Raw genomic sequence first — 20,793 nt, 5'->3', positions numbered from 1 at the left:
CAGCAATTTAGCCAGTTTTCCTCAAAGGCACAGGAAAAAATTATCACAAAATTTTAAGTACAACACATAACCTTTAATTTTAATTGTTCAGAAAAAATCCTGATTTCTTCTAAGTCACAACTTTTAAAACTAGAAATAAGGTTCTATAGCTTGGGTTATAAGATTTTATCTGCTTCAAATGAGGATACCTTATAAAAATACTGTGGTTCAGAAATAGCTGAGTGCTTCTACATGGCTTCAGTGATTGTCACAATAAACCCTCAGTAGGTTAAGGGTCCTCTGGATTTAATAGTTAATCCCAGGGTACAGAAAGAAAAATGAGATGCAGAGAGGTTAAGGATCAAAGGCAAATTTAGGAGTTTAGGAGGCCCATGTGACACACAGGAATCAGAACCCAGTTTCTGTGCCAGGATGCTGAGATCATGTCCCGAGCTGAAGGCAGACACTTAACCAACAGAGCCGCCCAGGCGCCCCTAAAAATAAAATCTTAAAAAAAATACTTTTTTTGCTAAAAAAAATATGCTAACCATCACGTGAACTTTCAGTGAGTCACAATCTTTTTCCTGGTAGAGGGTCTTGCCTCCATGTTGATGCCTGCTCACTGACCAAGGTGGTGGTTGCTGACGGTTGGCCTGGCTGGGGCAATTTTTAAAAATATGACAATGAAGTTTGCTGCACAAATTGACTCTTTTCCTCATGAACGATTTCTCTGTAGCGTGTGATGCTATTTGATAGCATTTTACCCACAGCAGAACTTTCAAAATCGGAGTCAAACCTCTGAAATCCTGCCACTGCTTTATCAACTAAGTTTATATCATATTCTAAATCTTTGTCATTTCAACAGTCCTTATAGCATCTTCCCCAGGAGTTGATTCTACCTCAAGAAACGACTTTCTGTGCTCATCCATAAGAAGCAACTCCTCATCTGTTCAAGTTTTATCATGAGATTGCAGCAATTCAAATATAATAATAATGAACAAGTTTGAAATAGTGCAAGGATTACCAAAATGTGACACAGAGACATGAAGTGAGCAAATGCTGTTGGAAAAATGGTGCTGAGTTGCTTGATGCAGAGTTGCCATAAACCTTTGATTTGTAAGAAGTGCAAAAAGTGAAGCACAATAAAACAAGGTATGCCTTACATCCACATTTTATCATTTCCATATATAATCACTACTTAAAAAGTATTGATGAGATATTTTACTTTTTTCTCACACTAAGTCTTCAAAATTTGGTATGTATTTCACATTTACTTTGTTTCTTAATTTGGATGCTAAATTTCCAGGCAAAATACTTGCTCCATATTTAGATTTCATAAAATTTACATTTGAAAAAGTCAATTCACATACCCAAGTTATTGCGAGCATACTTAAAAGTTTTCTAGTTAACTTAGTTAAGAATCGATATTTAATTAAAATTTTACACAATCAAAAGTTCCTCAGTTGCACTAGGTACAAATAAAGTGCTCAAGAGTCACTTGTGGCCAGTGGCCACTGTATTGGGCAGCACTGATTTAAAGAGCCGCAGGATGTTTGCTTAGGGTGTTGATATTAACGGGATGGCATTCAGAACAGATGGTTTGTAATCTCTTCTCAAAACTAAATAACTTTCTTGTAGCTTAAACTATCCACTGTGCTCATCAATATATTATACATAATTAAAAACCTTCTTAATTATGTTTTCTCATAATGGGCCATGTTTTCTAGTAAACTTTAAAATGCATTCAGATTTTATGTATAAATGCTTTCTGTTGAATTATGAAGAGGCTTATACGAATTCTAAAATGATTCAGTCATGCATCTTTCTCCAGTGCAAACACTGTGGTCCTACAAAGTGTTAAGCCACCCCCTACAACCAGCGTTAGAAAGGACATCCCACCATATTTTTTACAGAGCAATGACTCCTTGAATATTTATTTAAATGGAACAGATCCTGGGAATCAAAAAGTGAAAATATTTTTAGGCCTATGCTTTAGCGCTCCAGTTTACTTCGTTATTTCTTTACAAGTTGCGTGTTTTAAAAATAAAGGCTCAACACATAGGTAATAGACTGAACGATGGCAGCTATAGAATTTCATATTTAACTTAAACCTTTGTGACCCTTGAATGATAAAACCTAGTGATCAAAACAGATGCTCAAATGTTTACTGAAAATGAGTAATTAATCCTGCGCTCAAACCGGTGCAAATGCTAGCGGCAGTGATGTCTGTGTAAAGGTGAGACACTGCCGCCTCCTACACCTTGGACCTCACGCCTCCAGCTTGGTCCCACAGCTCCATCGCTGCGATTGCCGAGAGGTGCACTTCATCGGGCCCATCCGCTAAGCGCAGAGCCCGTGTTAGGGCATACCTAAAAGGAGCAGGAATGGCAGGAGTTATCAATGAGGAACATGGTACTTTAACATCAGTCACTGTGACTCTAAGCCAAGACTATTCATTTTTGAAATCTTGCCAAGGCAGTGATAAGAAAAAGAGCACAGAGAGAATCAAGGAGAATTAAGTCCAAGGGCATGTGAAATGCCACCGAAAGTTCTCACTTTGGGGAGAGGAATCTTAAATGGCTCAGTGCAATGGGCTTAATCTCAGTCTTGGTTTGCTTTAGGGTTCTAGAAGTTGCTAGAACTAAGAGATATCTTAGGTAAGCCACAGGGAGTGAAGTATAAATATGTAATACTTATATACTAGACATATGTAGTACTAGATATTTAGTTCTTATGGTTAAAAATTGATGGGAAAAACTGGTGTGGCACCAGACTTCTGTCTCCAGTGTGGGAGAGAAGGTGGCAGGGGCACTGTGCGGTGACGGGCACTGCAGAGTGTTCCTTGACTCCCAGCAACCAGAATCTGGACATGAGATGGTCACTGGCCTGAGGCATCCCTGTGGAGGTGGCACACAGTCCTAAGGACATACCCAAGCCTGGCTCTGGGTGCCCTCTGCCATGTGTGCTCCTGTATGATCATTCTGGTTTCAGGGTGAACCCCCAGTGCCATTTCCTCACTAGCTCATGAACCCCAATGGACCCCCTCGGTGTAAAAGTTAACATCATTGAGCGAAATGATAACTGTAATCATAAGAGCAACTATTTATTGGTGCTGGGTACCTATATTACCTCATTTAGCCTTGAATTATATTTTTAGTATCTTTCTTTTCTTATGAAACAATTAGGGTCAAGGCAGCTGTAGATTTTTAATTCCATTCCAAGCCTGTCAAATGTAGATGATTACTAAGTGACATCTACTTACATGTTAGCCAGAGGGTAATCCTGGGAAACACCTGCACCTCCACACACTTGGATCGCCCGGTCAATAATTTTGCAGACGGCCCGAGGGGTGGCCACTTTAATCATTGCAATCTACATAAGCAAGATATAAAAAGAATGTTCCTTTCTTAGACAATACACAATGTGGCAGAATTTGATATAATCTGTATTTTCTTTGTGAAATGAGACAAGGGAACTTTCCCACATGAATTCATCACTGAAACAGGATCTTTGATGGAAGCCAACAAAGAGACCCATTGTAATGAGGCTAATAATGGCCATATTTCAGTCAATATAGACATTCTGGAAAGAGATATCTCTTCCAAATCATATTTTATTATTTATGACCTGCCTTGTTTCCAAAAGGATTTAAGGCAGCTGATAAATCACATTCATCACCTTAGGGATCATAAAAAGAATTCAAGAGCCTTCATTAATCAGTTTTCTCTTAGCAATTTTTATTGGTTTTTAGAATTAAATGATTACAGTCTTACTCCATATAAGCCAGAAACATAAAAAGATAGGAGATGAGAGGCATCTTTTACGAAGCATTTATACTACACGGTAGCAAGGTCAGATACTTTGCCCAAGGCCACATGGCAGAAAGTGACATACTGGGTATAATTCCAAGTCTGTATAGTCTTGGATTTCCCTCCTCCCTGTTGCTGCATCTCGAGAATGCTGAAGATGTTCTATATCCTGAAAATCATTCCCTAAAACAGGCAAGTGAAAGGAAAACTAGCAAGTGACATATATTTATAATCTTGAAACCAAAATCACAGAAATTGTTTTCAATATTCTGAGTGCCATCAAGCCACCATGAAACCTGAAATGCCCAGTGGGTGAAAGAAACTGAAGAAGGCTTGGCAGACAGTGGTCCAAGGGGCCTCACCTCTTTCCTAGTGCCAGCCCAGCCCAGGGTGTCAATGCTGTCTGCGGCTTTCAGGATCAACAAACGTATCTTCTCAATGGCAATGCGGCTTTCAGCAATCCAGTGAGCCACAACCTCCTGCAGGGGAGCAAAGAGCAGCAAATAGGAGGAATGGCTAAGCTGGCATGAGTCCACATCTAACACGACCTTGTAGCTTGGTGAAACACTCTAGGCCAAGGACTGTTCCTAAGCCTTACTCTGTTTTTTAATGGAAGAGTTAATTCATTTGATATATACCAGCCAACCATGTACTTGTGCAATGCTAAAGTTAACACTGCCAGACTTTAGAAAGATATTTTATTTGCTCAGAAAAATAATTTATTTTGGATATCTTGATGTCTGAAGGTCAAGATGGCTGAACTGAGCAACCATCTTATTGCTCTAACATTCCTCACTGGCCCTCCTGAATGCTTATCTCATAGTCTCATTGAGACTTGGATAAATGTCTGATGGTGAACTTGCTTATAGACAATTGAGATGATCCCCGGGACAATGTCAGTGTGGGGAAGGTGCAGCAGTCCTTTGTTGTGTTATTATTTAGCAACAATGACCTTTACCTTTGGTGAACAGTTCTATGAATTGTACCACATGTATAGATTGCTGTAGCCACAATCAAGATACAGAACAGTTCCATCTCCCCTTAGAGCTGCTGCCCCTTTTTAGTCACACCCTCCCCAACCCCTAAACTCACAACCACGGATGGGTTATCAATTACTATAGTTTTTGCCTTTTTCAGAATGTCATATAAATGGACTGATGTAGTATGTATTTAGAGACTGGCTTCTTTCAGCATAATGCTTTTGAGTATCACTGACCAAGTTGTTATGTGTACCAACTGTCCATTCCTTTTTATCAATGAGTAATATTCCATTGTAAGGATGTACCAGTTTGTTTATCCATTCCCCTGCTGAAGGATATTTGGGTTGTTTCTAGTTTTTGGTGATTATTAACAGAGCTTCTGTAATCATGTGCATACAAGTTTTTGTATGACTATACTTTTCATTTTTTAAAGCAGCTGTGGGAAATGGAATTATTAGATCATCTGGTAAATGCTTATAAGAAACTGTCAGTTTTCCAGACCAACTGTACCATTTTGCATTCCCACCTGTAGTGTATAATAGTTTCAGCTGCTTTCCAAACCATTAGCACTTGGTAGTTTTTTTTTTTTTATGTATTAGTCATTTTAACAGTATGTAGAACTATTTCATGGTAGTTTAAATTTGCAAATAAACTACCATGAACTATTTCATGGTAGTTTATTTGCAAATAAACTCTTGATGAGTTTATTTGCCATCTATATATTCTCTTTGGTGACACGTCTGTTCATGTCATTTCCCCACTTTTTAAATTGGATTGTTTTCTTACTGCTGTTTAGAGAGCTCTTTATTAAGGATACAAGTCAATTGTCACGTGGGCAATTTGCAAATATCTTCTCCCAGTCTGTAACATTTTCATTCTCTTAATAGTGACTTTCAAAGAACAAATGTGATTAAATTTAATGATATCCAATTTGTCAACTTTTTCTCTTATGGGTTGTGCTTTTGGGGCATGTCTTAAGAACATTTTGCCTAATCTTGTCACAAACATTTATCCCTGTTTTTTTTCCCGAAAGTTTTATAGTTTTACCTTTTACATTTAGATCTATGATTTATTTGGAGTTAAATTTTGTGTGAGGTGTGAGGTTTAGGACAAGGTTCATTTTTTTTTTTTTTTTGCCTATGAATGTCCAACTATTCCAACACCATTTACTATAAAGATTAACCTTTCCCCATTGAACTGGCTTTGTACCTATATAAAAAATTGTTTGACTCATATTTTTATGAGTCTATTTCTGGACTCTGTTCTGTTCCAAAGACCTATGTGTCTCTCCTTTTGCTAATACCACACAGTCTTCAGATTAGGTAGTGATGTGCCTACAACTTTCTTCTTCAAATTGTTATTTTAGTTTCTTTGCATTTCACATAATTTTTAGGACAGGTTGCCATTATATCCACAAAAATGTCCTGCCAGGATTCAGACTGGTATTATGTTAAATCTGTAGAAGAATTTGAGGACAGCTGACATCTTTACTATTAGTCTAACAGTCCACGAACACAGTATTTCTCTATGTTTATTTAGGTTTCCTTTATCAATTCTATAATTTTTAGCATTTGGATACTACACATTTTGTTAGATTTGTGCTTTTTTAAAAGTGTATTATAAATAGCATTTTTAAATTTCAGTTTCCAATTGTTCACTGCTTGTATATAGACAAAAAATTGATTTTGTGTGTTGATCTTGTATCCCATGACTTTGCTTAAGTTCTATTCTAGGAAGGTTGTTTTGTTTGATAGATTCCTAAGGATTTTCTAACAATCATGTTGTCTGTGAATATGGACAGTTTTACCTATACCGCCCCCCCCAAATATATGTACTTTCTTTTTCTTGACTCACTGCATTGGCTAGGACTTCCCCTCTATGATGATAAATAGGAGTGGTTAGAGTAAACATCCTTGCTTTGTTCCTAATCTTGGGGGAAAAGCATTTAGTCTTGCACCATAAGCATGTTAGCTGTAGAATTTTTTAGATGCTCCGCATTGGGTTGAATAAATTCCTTTCTATTCCTAGTTTGCTGAGAGTTTTCATTATGAATACATACTGAATTTTGTCAAGTGCTTTTCTGGATCAACTGACATGATCATGTACTTTTTCAGGCTAATATGGCAGATTACAATAATTACTTTTCTTAGTAATTGATTTTTGAATATGAATGAGCCTTGCATTCCTGGGATAAATCTTACTTGGTTGTGGTATAATATTCTTTTATATATTGCTGGACTTTATTTCCTAATAGGTTTTTGCATCTATATTGGTCTAGTTTGTTCTTATCTGGTTTTGGATTAGGGCAATTCTAGCCTCATAAAATGAGTTGGCAAGTGTTTCCTCTATTTCTACTTTGTGGAAGAGATGATTACATAGAATTGGTGTTCTTTCTTCTTTAATTATTTAGTAACATTTACCAGTGATACCATCTGGGCCCAGTCATTTCTTATTTCAGGAGCTTTTAAACTATGAATTCAACTTCTTTAATAGTTGTAGAATACTCTATTTCACTTCAGTGAGTTTTGGTAGTTTATGAATCTTGACAAATTGGTCCATTTCATCTAAGTTGTTAAATTTATATGCTCTGCACACATGCCTGAATGTGTGGGTTCCAAGGCCCACATTTGGAGTCGGGGAGCCTCCACTTCAGTTCCAAGCCCCATCCCCCAATCCAGCTTTTCCCAGAGAGTTCTGCAGTGTAGCTTATAGGTATACATAGATTAATAATGTTGTTACTTCCAGTGACTTCTACTTCCAGAAAGATGAAATAGATGCACCTTTCCCTATTCCTTTTGCTGAATACAACTAAAAACCTGGGCATTATTTATAAAGCAAACATTGGAAGACTCTGATAGGTAAAGAGAAGGAAGCAGACTGGCTAAGCTAGAAGAACAACATGGTAGTGAGTTCCCTGGGTTTTCTTTTTCTGTAATACATCCCAGACTTGGAGCTGAAAAAGTTAACAAACTGAAAATGCCTGTGAGCACAGACATAAATTTTTGAAAAATACCCCCAACAAAAGTCTACTCTATTTAGCTGAGGTTAATTTGGTAGGGGCAGCCTAGCAAAATAGAAAACTTTTAAAAGTCACCAATCACAAGGAAAGAGACCAAGAGAGGAAGAAAGGAACAGACAAGAACTACAAAAACAACCAGAAAACAATTAGCAAAACGGCAATAAGAACATATCAGTAAATATTTTAAATGTAAATGATTAAATGCTCTAATCAATCACAGCATAGGGTGATGGAATGGATAAAAAAAACAAAACAACAAAACAAAAAAGAAGACTCATCTATATGCTGCCTACAAGAGACTCACTTCAGACCTAAAGACACATAAAGACTGAAAGTGAAATGATGGAAAAAGATATTCTCTGTGAATGGAAGTGAAAAAAAGCTGTGTAGCAATAATTAGACAAAATAGACTTTAAAGCAAAAACTGGGGGTGCCTGGGTGGCTCAGTTGGTTGGGTTACCTGCCTTCGGCTCAGGTCATGATCTCAGAGTCCTGAGATTGAGCCTGGGTCAGGCTTCCTGCTCAGTGGGGAGTGTGCTTCTCTCTCTCCCTCTGCCCCTCCCCTTTCTCATGCACTCTCTCTCTCTCTCAAATAAATACATAAAATCTTAAAAAAAATGGAAATTAAAAAAAATAAAAACTGTTGGGCCACCTGGCTGGCTCAGTCATTTGAGCATGTGACTCTCAGGGTTTTGAGTTCAAACCCTACACTGACCATGGAGCCTACTTAAAAACAACAAGAAACCATAACAAGATATAATGATATAATGATAAAGGGATCAACTGAACAAGAGGATAGAACAGATGTAAAAATCTATGCACCCAACATTGCAGCACCTAAATACGTAGGGCAAATATTAACAGACATAAAAAGAGAAACTGACAATAATACAATAATAGTAGAAGACTTTAGCACTCCACTTACATCAATGGATAGATCATTGAGGCAGAAAGTCAACAAAAAAACAGTGTCTTTGCATGACACATTAGACTAAATGGACCTAACAATACACAGGGAACATTCCATCCAAAAACTACAGAATATATATTCTTTTCAAGTGCACATGGAACATTCTCCAGGATAGATCACATTAGGCCACAAAATAAGTCCCAACAGATTTAGGAAAATTTAAATCGTATCAAGCATCTCTTCTAAGCACAATGGTATGAAACTAGAAATCAATTACAACAACAACAAAAAAGGAAAAAACACAAACATGTAGAGGCTAAACAACAAGCTACTAAACAACCGATGAATTAATAAAGGTATCAAAGAGGAATTAAAAAATACATGGAGACAAATGAAAATGAAAACACAATGATTCAAAGTGTATGGAGTGCAGTAAAAGCAGTTCTAAGAGGAAAATTTATAGTAATATAGATCTAGAAAGAAGAAAAATCTCAAACAATCTAATCTTACACCTAAAGTAACTAGGAAAAGAAGAAATAAAGCCCTAAGTTAGTGGATAAAATAGGAAATAAAGATCAGAGCAGAAATAAAATTGATAAACCATTGGCCAGACTCATCTGGAGAGTCAAGTCAAGAAAAAAACAGAGAAAACCCAAATAAAATAGGAAATGAAAGAGAAGGAACAGCTGACACCACAGAAATAAAAAGAATTAGAAGAGACTACTATGAACAATTATATGCCAACAAAATGGACATCCTATAAATGGATAAATTCCTAGAAACATAAATCTTCCAAAAATGAATCAGGAAGAATGATTACTGGTAATGAAATGATTCAATAATAAAAAAAATTCTCAGCAAACAAGAGTCCAGGACTAGATGGCTTCACAATTCTACCAAACATTTAAAGAAAAGTTAATACCTATTCTCAAACTATTCCAAAGAATGAAAGAGGAAGGAAAGCTTCCAAATTCTTCCTACAACACCAGCATTATGCTGAAACCAAAACCAGATAGACACTACAAAACAAGAAAACTACAGGCCAATATCCCTGATGAACATAGATGCAAAAATCCTCAACACATTCAACAATACAATAAAGGATCATCAACCACAATCAAGTGGGATTTATTTTGGGGATGCCAGTATGGTTCAATATCTGCAAATCAATCAATGAGTATACCACATTAACAAAATGAAGGATAAAAATCATATGATTATCTCAATAGATGCAGAAATAGCATTTGACACAATTCAACTTCAGTTCATGATAAAAACTCTCAACAATGTGGCTATCGTGGGAACACACCTCAATATAATAAAGGCCATATATGACAACTCCACAGCTATCATACTCAATGGTGAAAAACTGAGAGCTTTTCCCCTAAGATCAAGAATAAGACAAGGATGTTCACTCTCACCCACTTTATTGAATATAGTGAATTAATACCCATCCTTCTCAAACTAGTCCAAAAGATATAAGAGGAAGGAAAACTTACAAATTCATTCTATAGGGCAGTATCATCCTGATACCAAAACCAGATAAAGACACCACAAAAAAAAGAGAACTGCAGGCCAATATTTCCGATGGATATAGATGCAAAAATCCTCAACAAAATAGCAAACAGAGCCCAACAGTACATTTAAAAAATCATTCACCATAATCAAGTGGGATTTATTCCCAGGATGCAAGGGTGATTCAATATTTGCAAAACAATCAATGTGATACATCACATCAATGAGAAAAGATAAAAACCGTCTGATCATTTCCATAGATGCAGAAAAAACATTTGACAAAGCACACATCTGCTCATGATAAAAACCCTCTGCAAGGTAGCCTCATCAAAGAAACTGAAATCTCAGCAAAGAAGTAGAAGATATAAAGAAAAACCAATTAGATATTTTATAGCTGAAAAATGAATTTTTAAAAAATATTTTATTTATTTATTTGACAGAGACAGCGTGAGAGGGAACACAAGCAGGGGGAGTGGGAGAGGGAGAAGCAAGCTTCCCACCGAGCAGGGAGCCCGATGTGGGGCTCGATCCCAGGACCCTGGCATCATGACCTGGGCTGAAGGCAGACACCCAAAAACTGAGCCACCCAGGTACCCTGAAATAATTTTTTAAAAGATTTATTTTAGAGAGAGAGAGTGAGCGGGGGGGGAGGGGTAGAGGGAGAGGCAGACCCCCTACTGAGCAGGGAGCCAGACCTAGGGCTGGATCCCAGGACCCTGGGACCTGAGCTGAAGGCAGATGCTTAACAGACTGAGCCACCCAGGCACCCCTGAAAAATGTAATAATTTAAATAAAAAGCTCAGTGGATGGACTCAACAGCAGAATAGCAGGTACAGAGGAACAAATCAGTGAACTGAAAGGACAAGAGAAATTGTCAAATCTGAACCACAGAGAAAATATACTGAAAAATATTTTTGAAAGAATACCATCTTAGGGACCTGTGAACTAAAACAAAAAATCTAACTTTCATGTCATCAGAGTCCAAGAAGTAGAGAAAGAGGGAAAGACTGAAAAAATACTCAAAGAAATAATGGTGAAAACTTCCCAAATGTGGCAAGAGATAAAACCTACAGATTTAAGAGGCTGAGTGAATGCAGAGCAGGATAAACTGAAGAAATTCATGAAAAGACACATCACAATTAAACTTCAAAAAATGACACAACTGTAAATGCAGCCAGAAGAATGACATCTCACCTAGAGGGGAAATGTGTATATGCCAGAAGAGAGTGGTACGATATTTTTCAAGTACTAAAAGAAATGTCAACACAGAATCCTATACCCAATGAAGATATACATCAGGAATGAAGGAGAAATCAACATGTTCTCAAATAAAGAAAAACAAAAAATTTGTCCCCACTTGATTCTTAAAGAATGGCTAAAGGAATTTCCCTAAACAGAAAAGATAAAAGAGGAACCTTAGGAAATCAGGAAGAAAGAATGAACATAGTAAGAAAATATATAGCTAAATACAATTGGTTTTTCATTGCTTCTTGAAGCAAATTTAACTGTTTAACAGTTAAAGCAAAAATTGTAACACTGTGATGTCATTCTAAATTTATGTAGAAGAAATATTTAAGACAATTATAAATGAAGGAGGTTAAAGGGATTTAAATTAAGGGAGGTAAAGTTTCTATACTTCACTCAAACTGGTAAAATGAGGACACCAGTAGACTGATAAAATATGTGCACTTATACAAATATGTATTTATTTCTATAATGTAATACCTAGACCAACCACTAAAAGAGCTATACAAAAAGGTACACTCAGAAACACTATAGATGAATCAAAATGGAATTCTAATTAAATTAATCTAAAAGAATGCAGGAAAAAGAAAACAAATGAAAAACAGAGAACAAACACAAAACAAAAAATTAAATGCACACTTAAGCCATAACATGAATTATTACAAAGACAAAGACTGACAGAGTGGATTAAAAAACATGACACACCTAGGTGCCAACCAGAAGAAATTCACTTCAAATATAATGATATAAGCAAAATGAAAACAAAACAAAATAAATAAAAACTATGTAATATGCAAACATAATCAAATGAAAGCAGGACTAGCTATATTACTCTCAGATGAAGCAGACATCTGAACAAAGAAAATTACCAAAGACAAGAGGGTCATTATACAATGATAAAAGGGTAAATCCATCAAGAAGTGGCAATCCTAAATGTGTATGTATCAAACAATGGAGCTGCTGAATATGTAAAACAAGAACTGATAGAAATGAAAGGAGCACTAAACAAATTCACAATCCTAGCTGGAGACTTCAATATCCCTCTCCCAACTACTGATAGAACAACTAGACAGAAAATCAGCAAGAATATAGAGGAATTCAACATCATCATCAAGCAACAGGATCTAATAGACATTTATAGAACATTCCACCCAACAGAATGCACATTTTTTTCAAGTGTCCTCAAACATATAGTAGGATAAACCATATCCTGAGCCATAAAACAAATCTCAACAAATTTGTAAGAAATGAAATAATACAGTTTCTTCTGTAACCACAATGGGATCAAACTAAAATTAAGAACAGAGTAACAGGAAAATCTCCAAACACTTGGAAACTAAGTAACACACCTCTTAAATAATTCACGTGTCAAAGAAGAGTCTCAAAGGAAATTGAAAAATACGCTGAGCTGAATTAACATGAAAACACAATATATCACAATTTGTGGGATGCAGGTAAAGCAGTACTGAGAGGGAAATTTATAGCACTAAAAAACACACATTAGAAAAGAGGAAAAGTCTCAAATCAATAATCCACGCTACCATTTTAAGAAACAAAATAAATACAAAGAAAGCAAAAGGAAGTATATAACAAAGAGCAGAAATCAATAAAATCAAAAAAAGAGAAAAATCAATGAAACAAATATCTTGTTAATATTAAGCCCTAATATAACAATTATCATATTTTATAGTTTTGTAAATTAATAGTTAATACATTTTATATTCTTTGAAAAGATCAGTAAAAGCAACAGACCTCTAGCAAGACTAACAAAGGAAAAAGTAGGCACAAATTACTAATGTCAAGAATGAAACGGGATATATCACTAAAGACCCTGCAAACATCAATAGAGTAACAGAAGATTATTGTGAACATCTCTAAACAATAAATGTGACAGCTTAGATAAAATGGACCACTCCCTCAAAAAATACAAACAACCACAACTCATCCAATGTAAAATAGGTAAGTTAAATAGCCCTGTAACTATTAAGGAAATTAATCTTTAAAAAACTACCCCTCCAACCCCAAATCTCCAGGCCTAAATAGTTTCATTAGAGATTCTACCAAATGTTTAAAGAGTAATTAATACCAATCTAAACAATCTCTTTCAAAAAGTAAAAGAGATGGGAACACTTCCCACATCCTTTTGTAAAGACAATACTATCCTAATATCAAAAGCAGATAAAGACAGTACAAAAAACCAAACAAAAAAAAAAAACTACTGACCAACATCCTTCATGAATTCACATGCAAAAATCCTTAACAAAACATTAGCAAGTAGAACTCAGCAAAATATATAAAAGAATTACACACCATGACAAAGTAGGGTTTATTTCAAGGATGCAAAGCTGGTTCAGTACTTGAAAATCAATCAACGTACTCTACCATATTAACAAGGCTAGAGAAGAAAAATCCATGGTTGTATAAACCAATGCAGAAAAGTTATTTGACAAAATTCAATTCATTCACGATAAAAGATAAAAATTCTCAGAAAACTAATTATAGAGGGAAACTCGACAAAGAATATCTAAAAAACCTACAGCTAACATTATATTTAATGTTCCCCTAAGATTGAGAACAAGCAAGGATAATTCACTCTCCCCTTTCTTATTCAATATAGCGCTGGAGGTTCTAGCTAGTGCAATGAGGCAAGACAAGGAAACAAAATATATATGTATCTGAAAGGAAGAAATAAGACTTTCTCTTATTTACAGATAACATCATGGTCTACAAAAAAAACCTGATCTACAAAACTAATAAGTGAGTTCAGCAAGGTCGCTGAATACAAGATAAACATACAAAAATCAATTATATTTACATATAGTTATATATACATATATATATATTTATATATACTAGTAATGAACACCGAAATTAAATGCACAATATCATTTATAATCACAAAAAACTAAAATACTTAGATGTAAATATAACAAAACACACATAGGATTTGTATGCTGAAAGCTGCACAGAGACAATAACAGAAATCAAAGAAAAGCTAAATGAGTGGAGAGACATACTGTGTTCACGGATTAGATGACACAATGTAATAAAGATGTCAGTTCTTCCTAAACTGATATATAGGTTTAACACAATTCCTATCAAAATCCCAAGAGGATTTTTTTTTAAAGATATAGATAAGATTATCCTAAAATTTATATGGAAAGGCAAAGGAACTAGAATAGCTGAAATAATTTTGAAAGAGAATAAAGTGAGATGAATCAGTCATCCTGATTTCAAGACTGATATATAACTATAGTAATCAAGACTGTGTGGTATTGGCAGAGGGGAAGACATAGATAAAAGGACAGATCAGAGAACCTGGAAATAGACCCACACAAATATGCCTGACTGATTTTTGAGAAAGGTGTGAAAACAATTCAGTTAAGGAAGGATAGCCTTTTCAACAAATGGTGCTGGAGCATGTGAACATCCATAGGCAAAGAAATATACTTTGACCTAATTCTCATACCTTATACAAAAATTAACTCAAAATAGATTGCAGATTCAAATGTAAAACTTTTAGAGAAAAATTATAGGAGAAAATCTTCAGGCTCTAGGGCTAGGCAAAGTGTTCCCAGACTTGAGACTAAAAACACAATCCATAAAAGGAAAACTGACAAATTAGAGCTCCTCAGAATGAAACACTTTTGGTCTGTGAAAGACCCTGTTAAGGGGATAAAAAGATAAGCTACAGAGAGGGAGAAAATATTTGCAAGTCAATACTGGCAAAGGACATTATCTAGAATATATGAAGAACTCTCCAAACTCAACAGTTAAAAAATCACACACACACACAAAATTCGGGTAGAACATGGACATAAGATGTGAACCAAAGAGGATATAAGACGGCAAATAAGCACATGAAAAGATGTTCAACATGACTAGCCATTAGGAAAATATAAATTAAAACCACAATGAGATATCACTATAAATCTATCGGATGGCTTAAAAAACAAAAACAAAAACAAAAAAACCAAATAGTGACAACACCATATGCTGGTGGGGATGTGGAGAAAGTGGATCATTCATACACAGCTGGTGAAAATGAAAAACAGTTTAGCTACTCTGGAAAAGAGTTTGGTGATTTCTTTAAAAACTGAACAAGCTACTCCCCATATGACCCAGCATTTTTGGGCATTAATCCCAGAGAAATAAAGACATGTTCACACAAAAACCTGTATGTGAATGTTTATAGGATCTCTATTTGTAACATCCACAGACAGGAAACAACCCAGATATCCCTCATCAGGTAAACAGTTAAACTGTGATAATCCACACCAAGGAATACCACCCAGTAATAAAAAAGGAACCAACTATTGATACACATAACCTGGATGAATCTCCAAAGAATTACGCTGAGTGCAAAACACCAACCCCAAAAGTTTATATACTGTATGATTCCATTCTTGAGATGATAAAATTCAAAAATGAAGAACAGATTAAAGATTACCAGGGGTTAATGAGGAGGTGATGAGAATGAGGAAGTGGGTGTTGCCATTAAAGGACAAGATGAGGGATCCTTGTGGCAATGAAAATGTTCTATATCTTGAATATATCAGTGACAATAACCTGGTTCTGATGTTGTACTGTAGTTTGGCAAGATGTTACCATTGGGAGAAACTTAGGAAAGGGTATAAGGAATCTCTCTGTATTACTTTTTACATCTACATGTGAATCTACAATAATTTCAAAATAAAATTTTTATTTTAAAAAATTGGTACTTGCTTCTTAATTGTCTTAGTGAGTTTTCTCGATTGGTCAAGATTTGGAAGAGAAGTGGGGAGGTAAGTGGAGAATACAGAGACCAAACCTTATCATAAATCCCACAAGCAAGCAAACTTCAGGATTCAGCAGTGAAACTCAGGAGACAATGACAGATGCTTCTGGTTGGCCATAAAGGGTTTGTTGTTGTTGTTCCCATTCCTAGTCACAGAACTGTTGTTTACAGTGGAGAACAGTATCTGTTAAGTCTCACCAGCAGCCAATTACAGTGCTATTATTTGAGCCACATTAACCTTCCACAGTCATTTTTATGCTTGGTTTTATGTTTGCTCTAGTACCTTTCTTAAACAGTGGATATTTGATCAGTTTCCCTATAACAGTAACATTCAACATAATAGCTGCTAATAACCACATGTGGCTACTGAACATTTGAAATATGCCTCGTCTGAATTGAGATGTTTCATAAGTGTGAAATATACACCCAATTTAGAAAAATCAGTAGTTTTTAAAAAAGAATGAAGAATACCTTAATCTTTTTATATTGATTTCATGTTGAAATGATAACATTTTGGATATACTGGGTTAAATAAAATAGATTATAAAAATCGATTTCATCATTTCTTTTACTTTTAAAAAATGTAGCTACTAGAAATTTTTTTTTTATTTAAAGCCTTTTTTTTTAACGTTCAGTTACTAGAAAATTTTAAATTACATTTGTGGCTCAAACTACAGTTGAGTCTATTGGATGACTCTGGAGGTTGAAACAAGGTAACAACTCCAGACAAGCCCCGGCAGTAAATATCTTTTTGATGACTGTAAAGCTAGGTGATTATAACTTCATGAACAGATCACAAATACATTTATTTCTTAGCTTTTGAATAAGGGAAAGTGTTCTCCGTTGGGTCTCTACCAACCCTAGATTTGCTGAAAAGCATTCAGTGGGCAGAAAATGAGTGCTCTAAGGAGTTGCCGTATTTATTTACTAAGACATTATTTTGATATAGAACTTTTTGCTTTAGTGCCTGGAATAATTTAGAAGGCAGCTGGAAAGAGTCTCCAAATTCAGGGAAATGGAATGTTACTTACACAAACTGAAAAAAAAAATCTGGCTCAGATTTTTGTTTATGACATGCCTCCACATCTCTTTTGCTTCTGCCAGATCATTTTCTTTGTGCCAAATGCAAGAAGTTTCCAGTGAAGGGAGGCATATTTTTGAAAAGCTCAGGCTTGTTCTGCTTGATACATTAACTTACAAAAAGCAGGTGGGAAATTTCCCTCTAGTACAGTGTTAAAAGTATCTCTCATGAAACTTAAGGAGAGTACTTTTATGTGTTCAAGATGTCTGTGTATCAACCTCTCCGTGTCCTTGCTGCATCCTGCTCCAGGGTTTGGGCGGCAATCTTGAAAAGAGAAAAGTATAGGAAGGGAAACTAATGCCACGAGCAACTCTAGCTCCTACTCAGAGTAGCATGGAGTTGTATCCACGGTCCCAAAAGTTCACACCTTCTTACTTCCTCCCACAGTGTCCATCCACAGCTGAACTCCTTGCCCTCCCATATACCAAAGGGGTTCCCCACAAATTATTCCTAGGTGTGCGCCATAAAACAGGCCGTATTTTTCTGTAAGAACAGTGTTACAACTAAATCACAGATATGCTGAATAATATTTCACAAAAAGCAAACACAGCCTATAGGAATTTAAGGTAAAAAATATACTATGAAATTTTAAAAGATGCTCACAAAGGTACTTTACAAGGGGACCAATGTACTAAAATATCCATGTCCAGCAAACACAAATACAATTTTATCACCCCAAGTATGACCTAACACTAAAATGTTAGCAATCCTAAGTACTGAGTATTTAAAAACAGTTTTTCTTGCCTTCTTAAAAGTTAGAAGGGCTTTTGGGAGATGATTTGAATATCCCACTTATAAAGTTTTCCAAGGAAGTCAGAATTACAACTTCTTTTCCCTCTTGATAAATATTCTCTAATTTTGGTTATATCGCCCACATGTAACTATATTGTTTATTGTGCTTTGTAAACAACAGACTCTGTAGTACTTAATTTATAGATGGGAATTCAAAAAATCATGAACATCCCACCAAATACTGGTCTCATTTCTACTTGCATTTCTCCAGTAACAGGGAACTCACTTCCTACAGAAGCAGTCCATTCCATTTTTAGATCTCTCTCCTTTCACTGAGTTTTAGGTTATTTTCCTATTCCTCATGTATTACTAATTCCCTTCAGAAAACCAAAGAACAAGGCAAATCCCCCTTCCCTATGCCAGCTCTCTCATATCCACAGAGAGTGCTTATGTACTGGGTTCTCTAGAGAACATGAGTCTGAGAAAGTTGAAGGAATTGTCCATACTCTGTGCTGTGTTGAAGCACATGAGGAATTAACCTTACAAAGTTAAAGATCTCTCATCAAACTACATTTAAGTACAGACAAATATACTTTGTGGAAAAAAAGCATCTTATTTATGTAGAGGAGATCTCCCTATGATCAAATAATGCTGTTTTGTTTCAAGGTCAGTGAGTGCATCGGGCTACAATAAATTCAAATAAGTAATCATCCTTACATGTGAAAACAGTTTCTTCTTAAAGGCCACCCTTTGTGTTGCCCGTTCACACATAATCTGCAAAGCGCGTTCTGCCACTCCTACTGTTCTCATACAGTGATGGATTCTGCTGGGTCCAAGGCGGCCTTGGGCAATTTCAAATCCCCTACCTTCACCTGTAAGAAAGAAAGGAAACATGAAAGTGGCCATAGCCCACACTTCGTTATTTACACAAATTTTGAAATATGATGAGCTGCCCCCTCAATGAGAATGGCATTCCGGTAGGGAAAAAGCTCTATAATAACGTTTATTATTTATGGAACTTTGATTTCTATGTTTTTTAAACCACCACTGTTAAACATTTTAATCCAATTTAAGAACTGTCTCTAACTGTGCATGTATTTTATAAGTGCTGCAGTGGTTACAAAGGTAGGTAAGACATAGTCCCTCCACTAGGAATTCAGAATCCAGAAGTGGGGACAAGGATGCTAGGGATAAGGGATCGGAGGAGAACAAAGAAAGGCAAAGGGGAGACAGATTGTATCCTGAGGGCCTGGCAGGCAGCAGGGGCTTGTTGAGTGGATGGGGTGAAGAACACAAAACCTTTCCGAAAGAAGTGCCACCTGAGATGTTCTCTGAAGGTTGGGTAGGATTCCAATAAGCAAGAGGATGAAGTCATTCCAGGCATTCAGTATGCAAAGTTATTTAGGCTTCTAATGTGTTTATATATAAAACTTGAATTCAGAAAGTACACTGAGGCTTTCTTAAAACAAGTAGAGGCCTGAAAGTCACGTTTTAGGAAAAAGTATGTTGCTCTTGTACATTTTTTGTATTTAGCTATGTTTTCAATTGATGTGATATATAAAACCATATCAAACACTTAAATAAAATATTGTTCCATGCAAGAAACCCACCATGAAAAAATGTTCCCTTACAAATGGGGTAAGAGGGAAAAGTATCTAAATCAAGATTCATTTCCTATCTTTTCCAGATTTAGGCCTGAAAATATTTTAGTACACAGTACTGGAGAATCATTTTTCTAACTTATCTCACCTAGTATTAAATTGGTGACAGGAACTCGTACTTGATTAAAATGGATCTCAAAATGTCCTCCATGGAAATTATCTATAAAAAGAGAAAATATAATTTTAAAGATCAAAATGAATTGATCAAAAAATATTCATATATAATTAATAATTACTCAAAGAAATTACTCAGAAGTAGGACTTAAAAGCCTCATATATTCCTAGGCAGACCCTGAGTTCTGAACCCCTAGGATCCCATAGCCCAGAAAACTCTTCAACTGTTCCACTTAGAAGAGATTTTAGAAATCATTTGATCTAGAGTTTCAAATTCATTTTCTGAAGTTGTAGAGTTACTAAAATGGAAGGTGACTTCACAGATCCAATCAGATTATCTTATTATTTTATTATTGATTCTTCTTTGAGATTTTTAATATATGGGCTTCCATAGAAAATTTTGCTTGGGGAAAAAAAAAGCTTCCAACAGTTCAAAAATTGAAAGTGAGTAATGTAATTCAAGTTTCTTATTTTATCTTTGTGTAAATCAAAGCCTGAAGATGCAAAGACCCTCCTGGAAGGGACAGAGCAGGCTGAGCATTCAAGACAAAGCTGAGACTGGACCTTGAGGTATGTTTACTCCCAGTCCAGGCTTGTTCACTACGTGTTTGCCTCTTGGAAATGTTGGCATTTCATGGAGGCTGGGAACACTTTTGTCTTTATATCATACCGCCTACCCCTCCTCCTGCTCCCCACCCACCCACATCAAGTTCTGGAGATAATCTCATGCTAACTCCACACCCTTTTCCTGTCAGAATAGACATTAATAATCAACCTTCTCCCTGTTTCTTTTGGCCTTGGGCATGGGAGTTGGAGAGGGTGCTGGTGAATTTGTCTCACAGAAAATTCAAACACAGGTACTGCAATGGAGGTGATTTCCAGGCAACTTAAATTATAAATCCATTTTGGGGGTTTTCAGGCCATTGCTCTGCAACCTAACAAATCCCACTGCACAATTTGCTCTAGTGAGC

At 35.9% G+C, this 20,793-nt stretch overlaps 1 protein-coding gene across 1 annotated transcript in view; it reads right to left on the bottom strand.

Annotated features, from left to right (window-relative positions):
* Positions 1 to 987: 987 nt before the first annotated feature.
* ACAD11 (acyl-CoA dehydrogenase family member 11) overlaps positions 988 to 20,793 on the bottom strand; it is a 97,909-nt gene continuing 78,103 nt past the window's right edge. The window contains 5 exon segments of the mRNA XM_028099148.2: positions 988 to 2,348; positions 3,242 to 3,351; positions 4,151 to 4,267; positions 18,765 to 18,919; positions 19,797 to 19,868. Coding sequence (XP_027954949.1) covers positions 2,234 to 2,348; positions 3,242 to 3,351; positions 4,151 to 4,267; positions 18,765 to 18,919; positions 19,797 to 19,868 — 569 coding nt within the window. The 3' untranslated portion in view covers positions 988 to 2,233.

The sequence above is a fragment of the Eumetopias jubatus genome, unplaced genomic scaffold, assembly GCF_037043125.1.
Source record: "Eumetopias jubatus isolate StellerSeaLion01/CBP00866 unplaced genomic scaffold, mEumJub1_p1.0 scaffold_1, whole genome shotgun sequence".
Lineage (NCBI taxonomy): Eukaryota > Metazoa > Chordata > Mammalia > Carnivora > Otariidae > Eumetopias > Eumetopias jubatus.
Note: the sequence above shows the minus strand (reverse complement) of the source record. Positions and strands in the feature narration are given on the sequence as shown.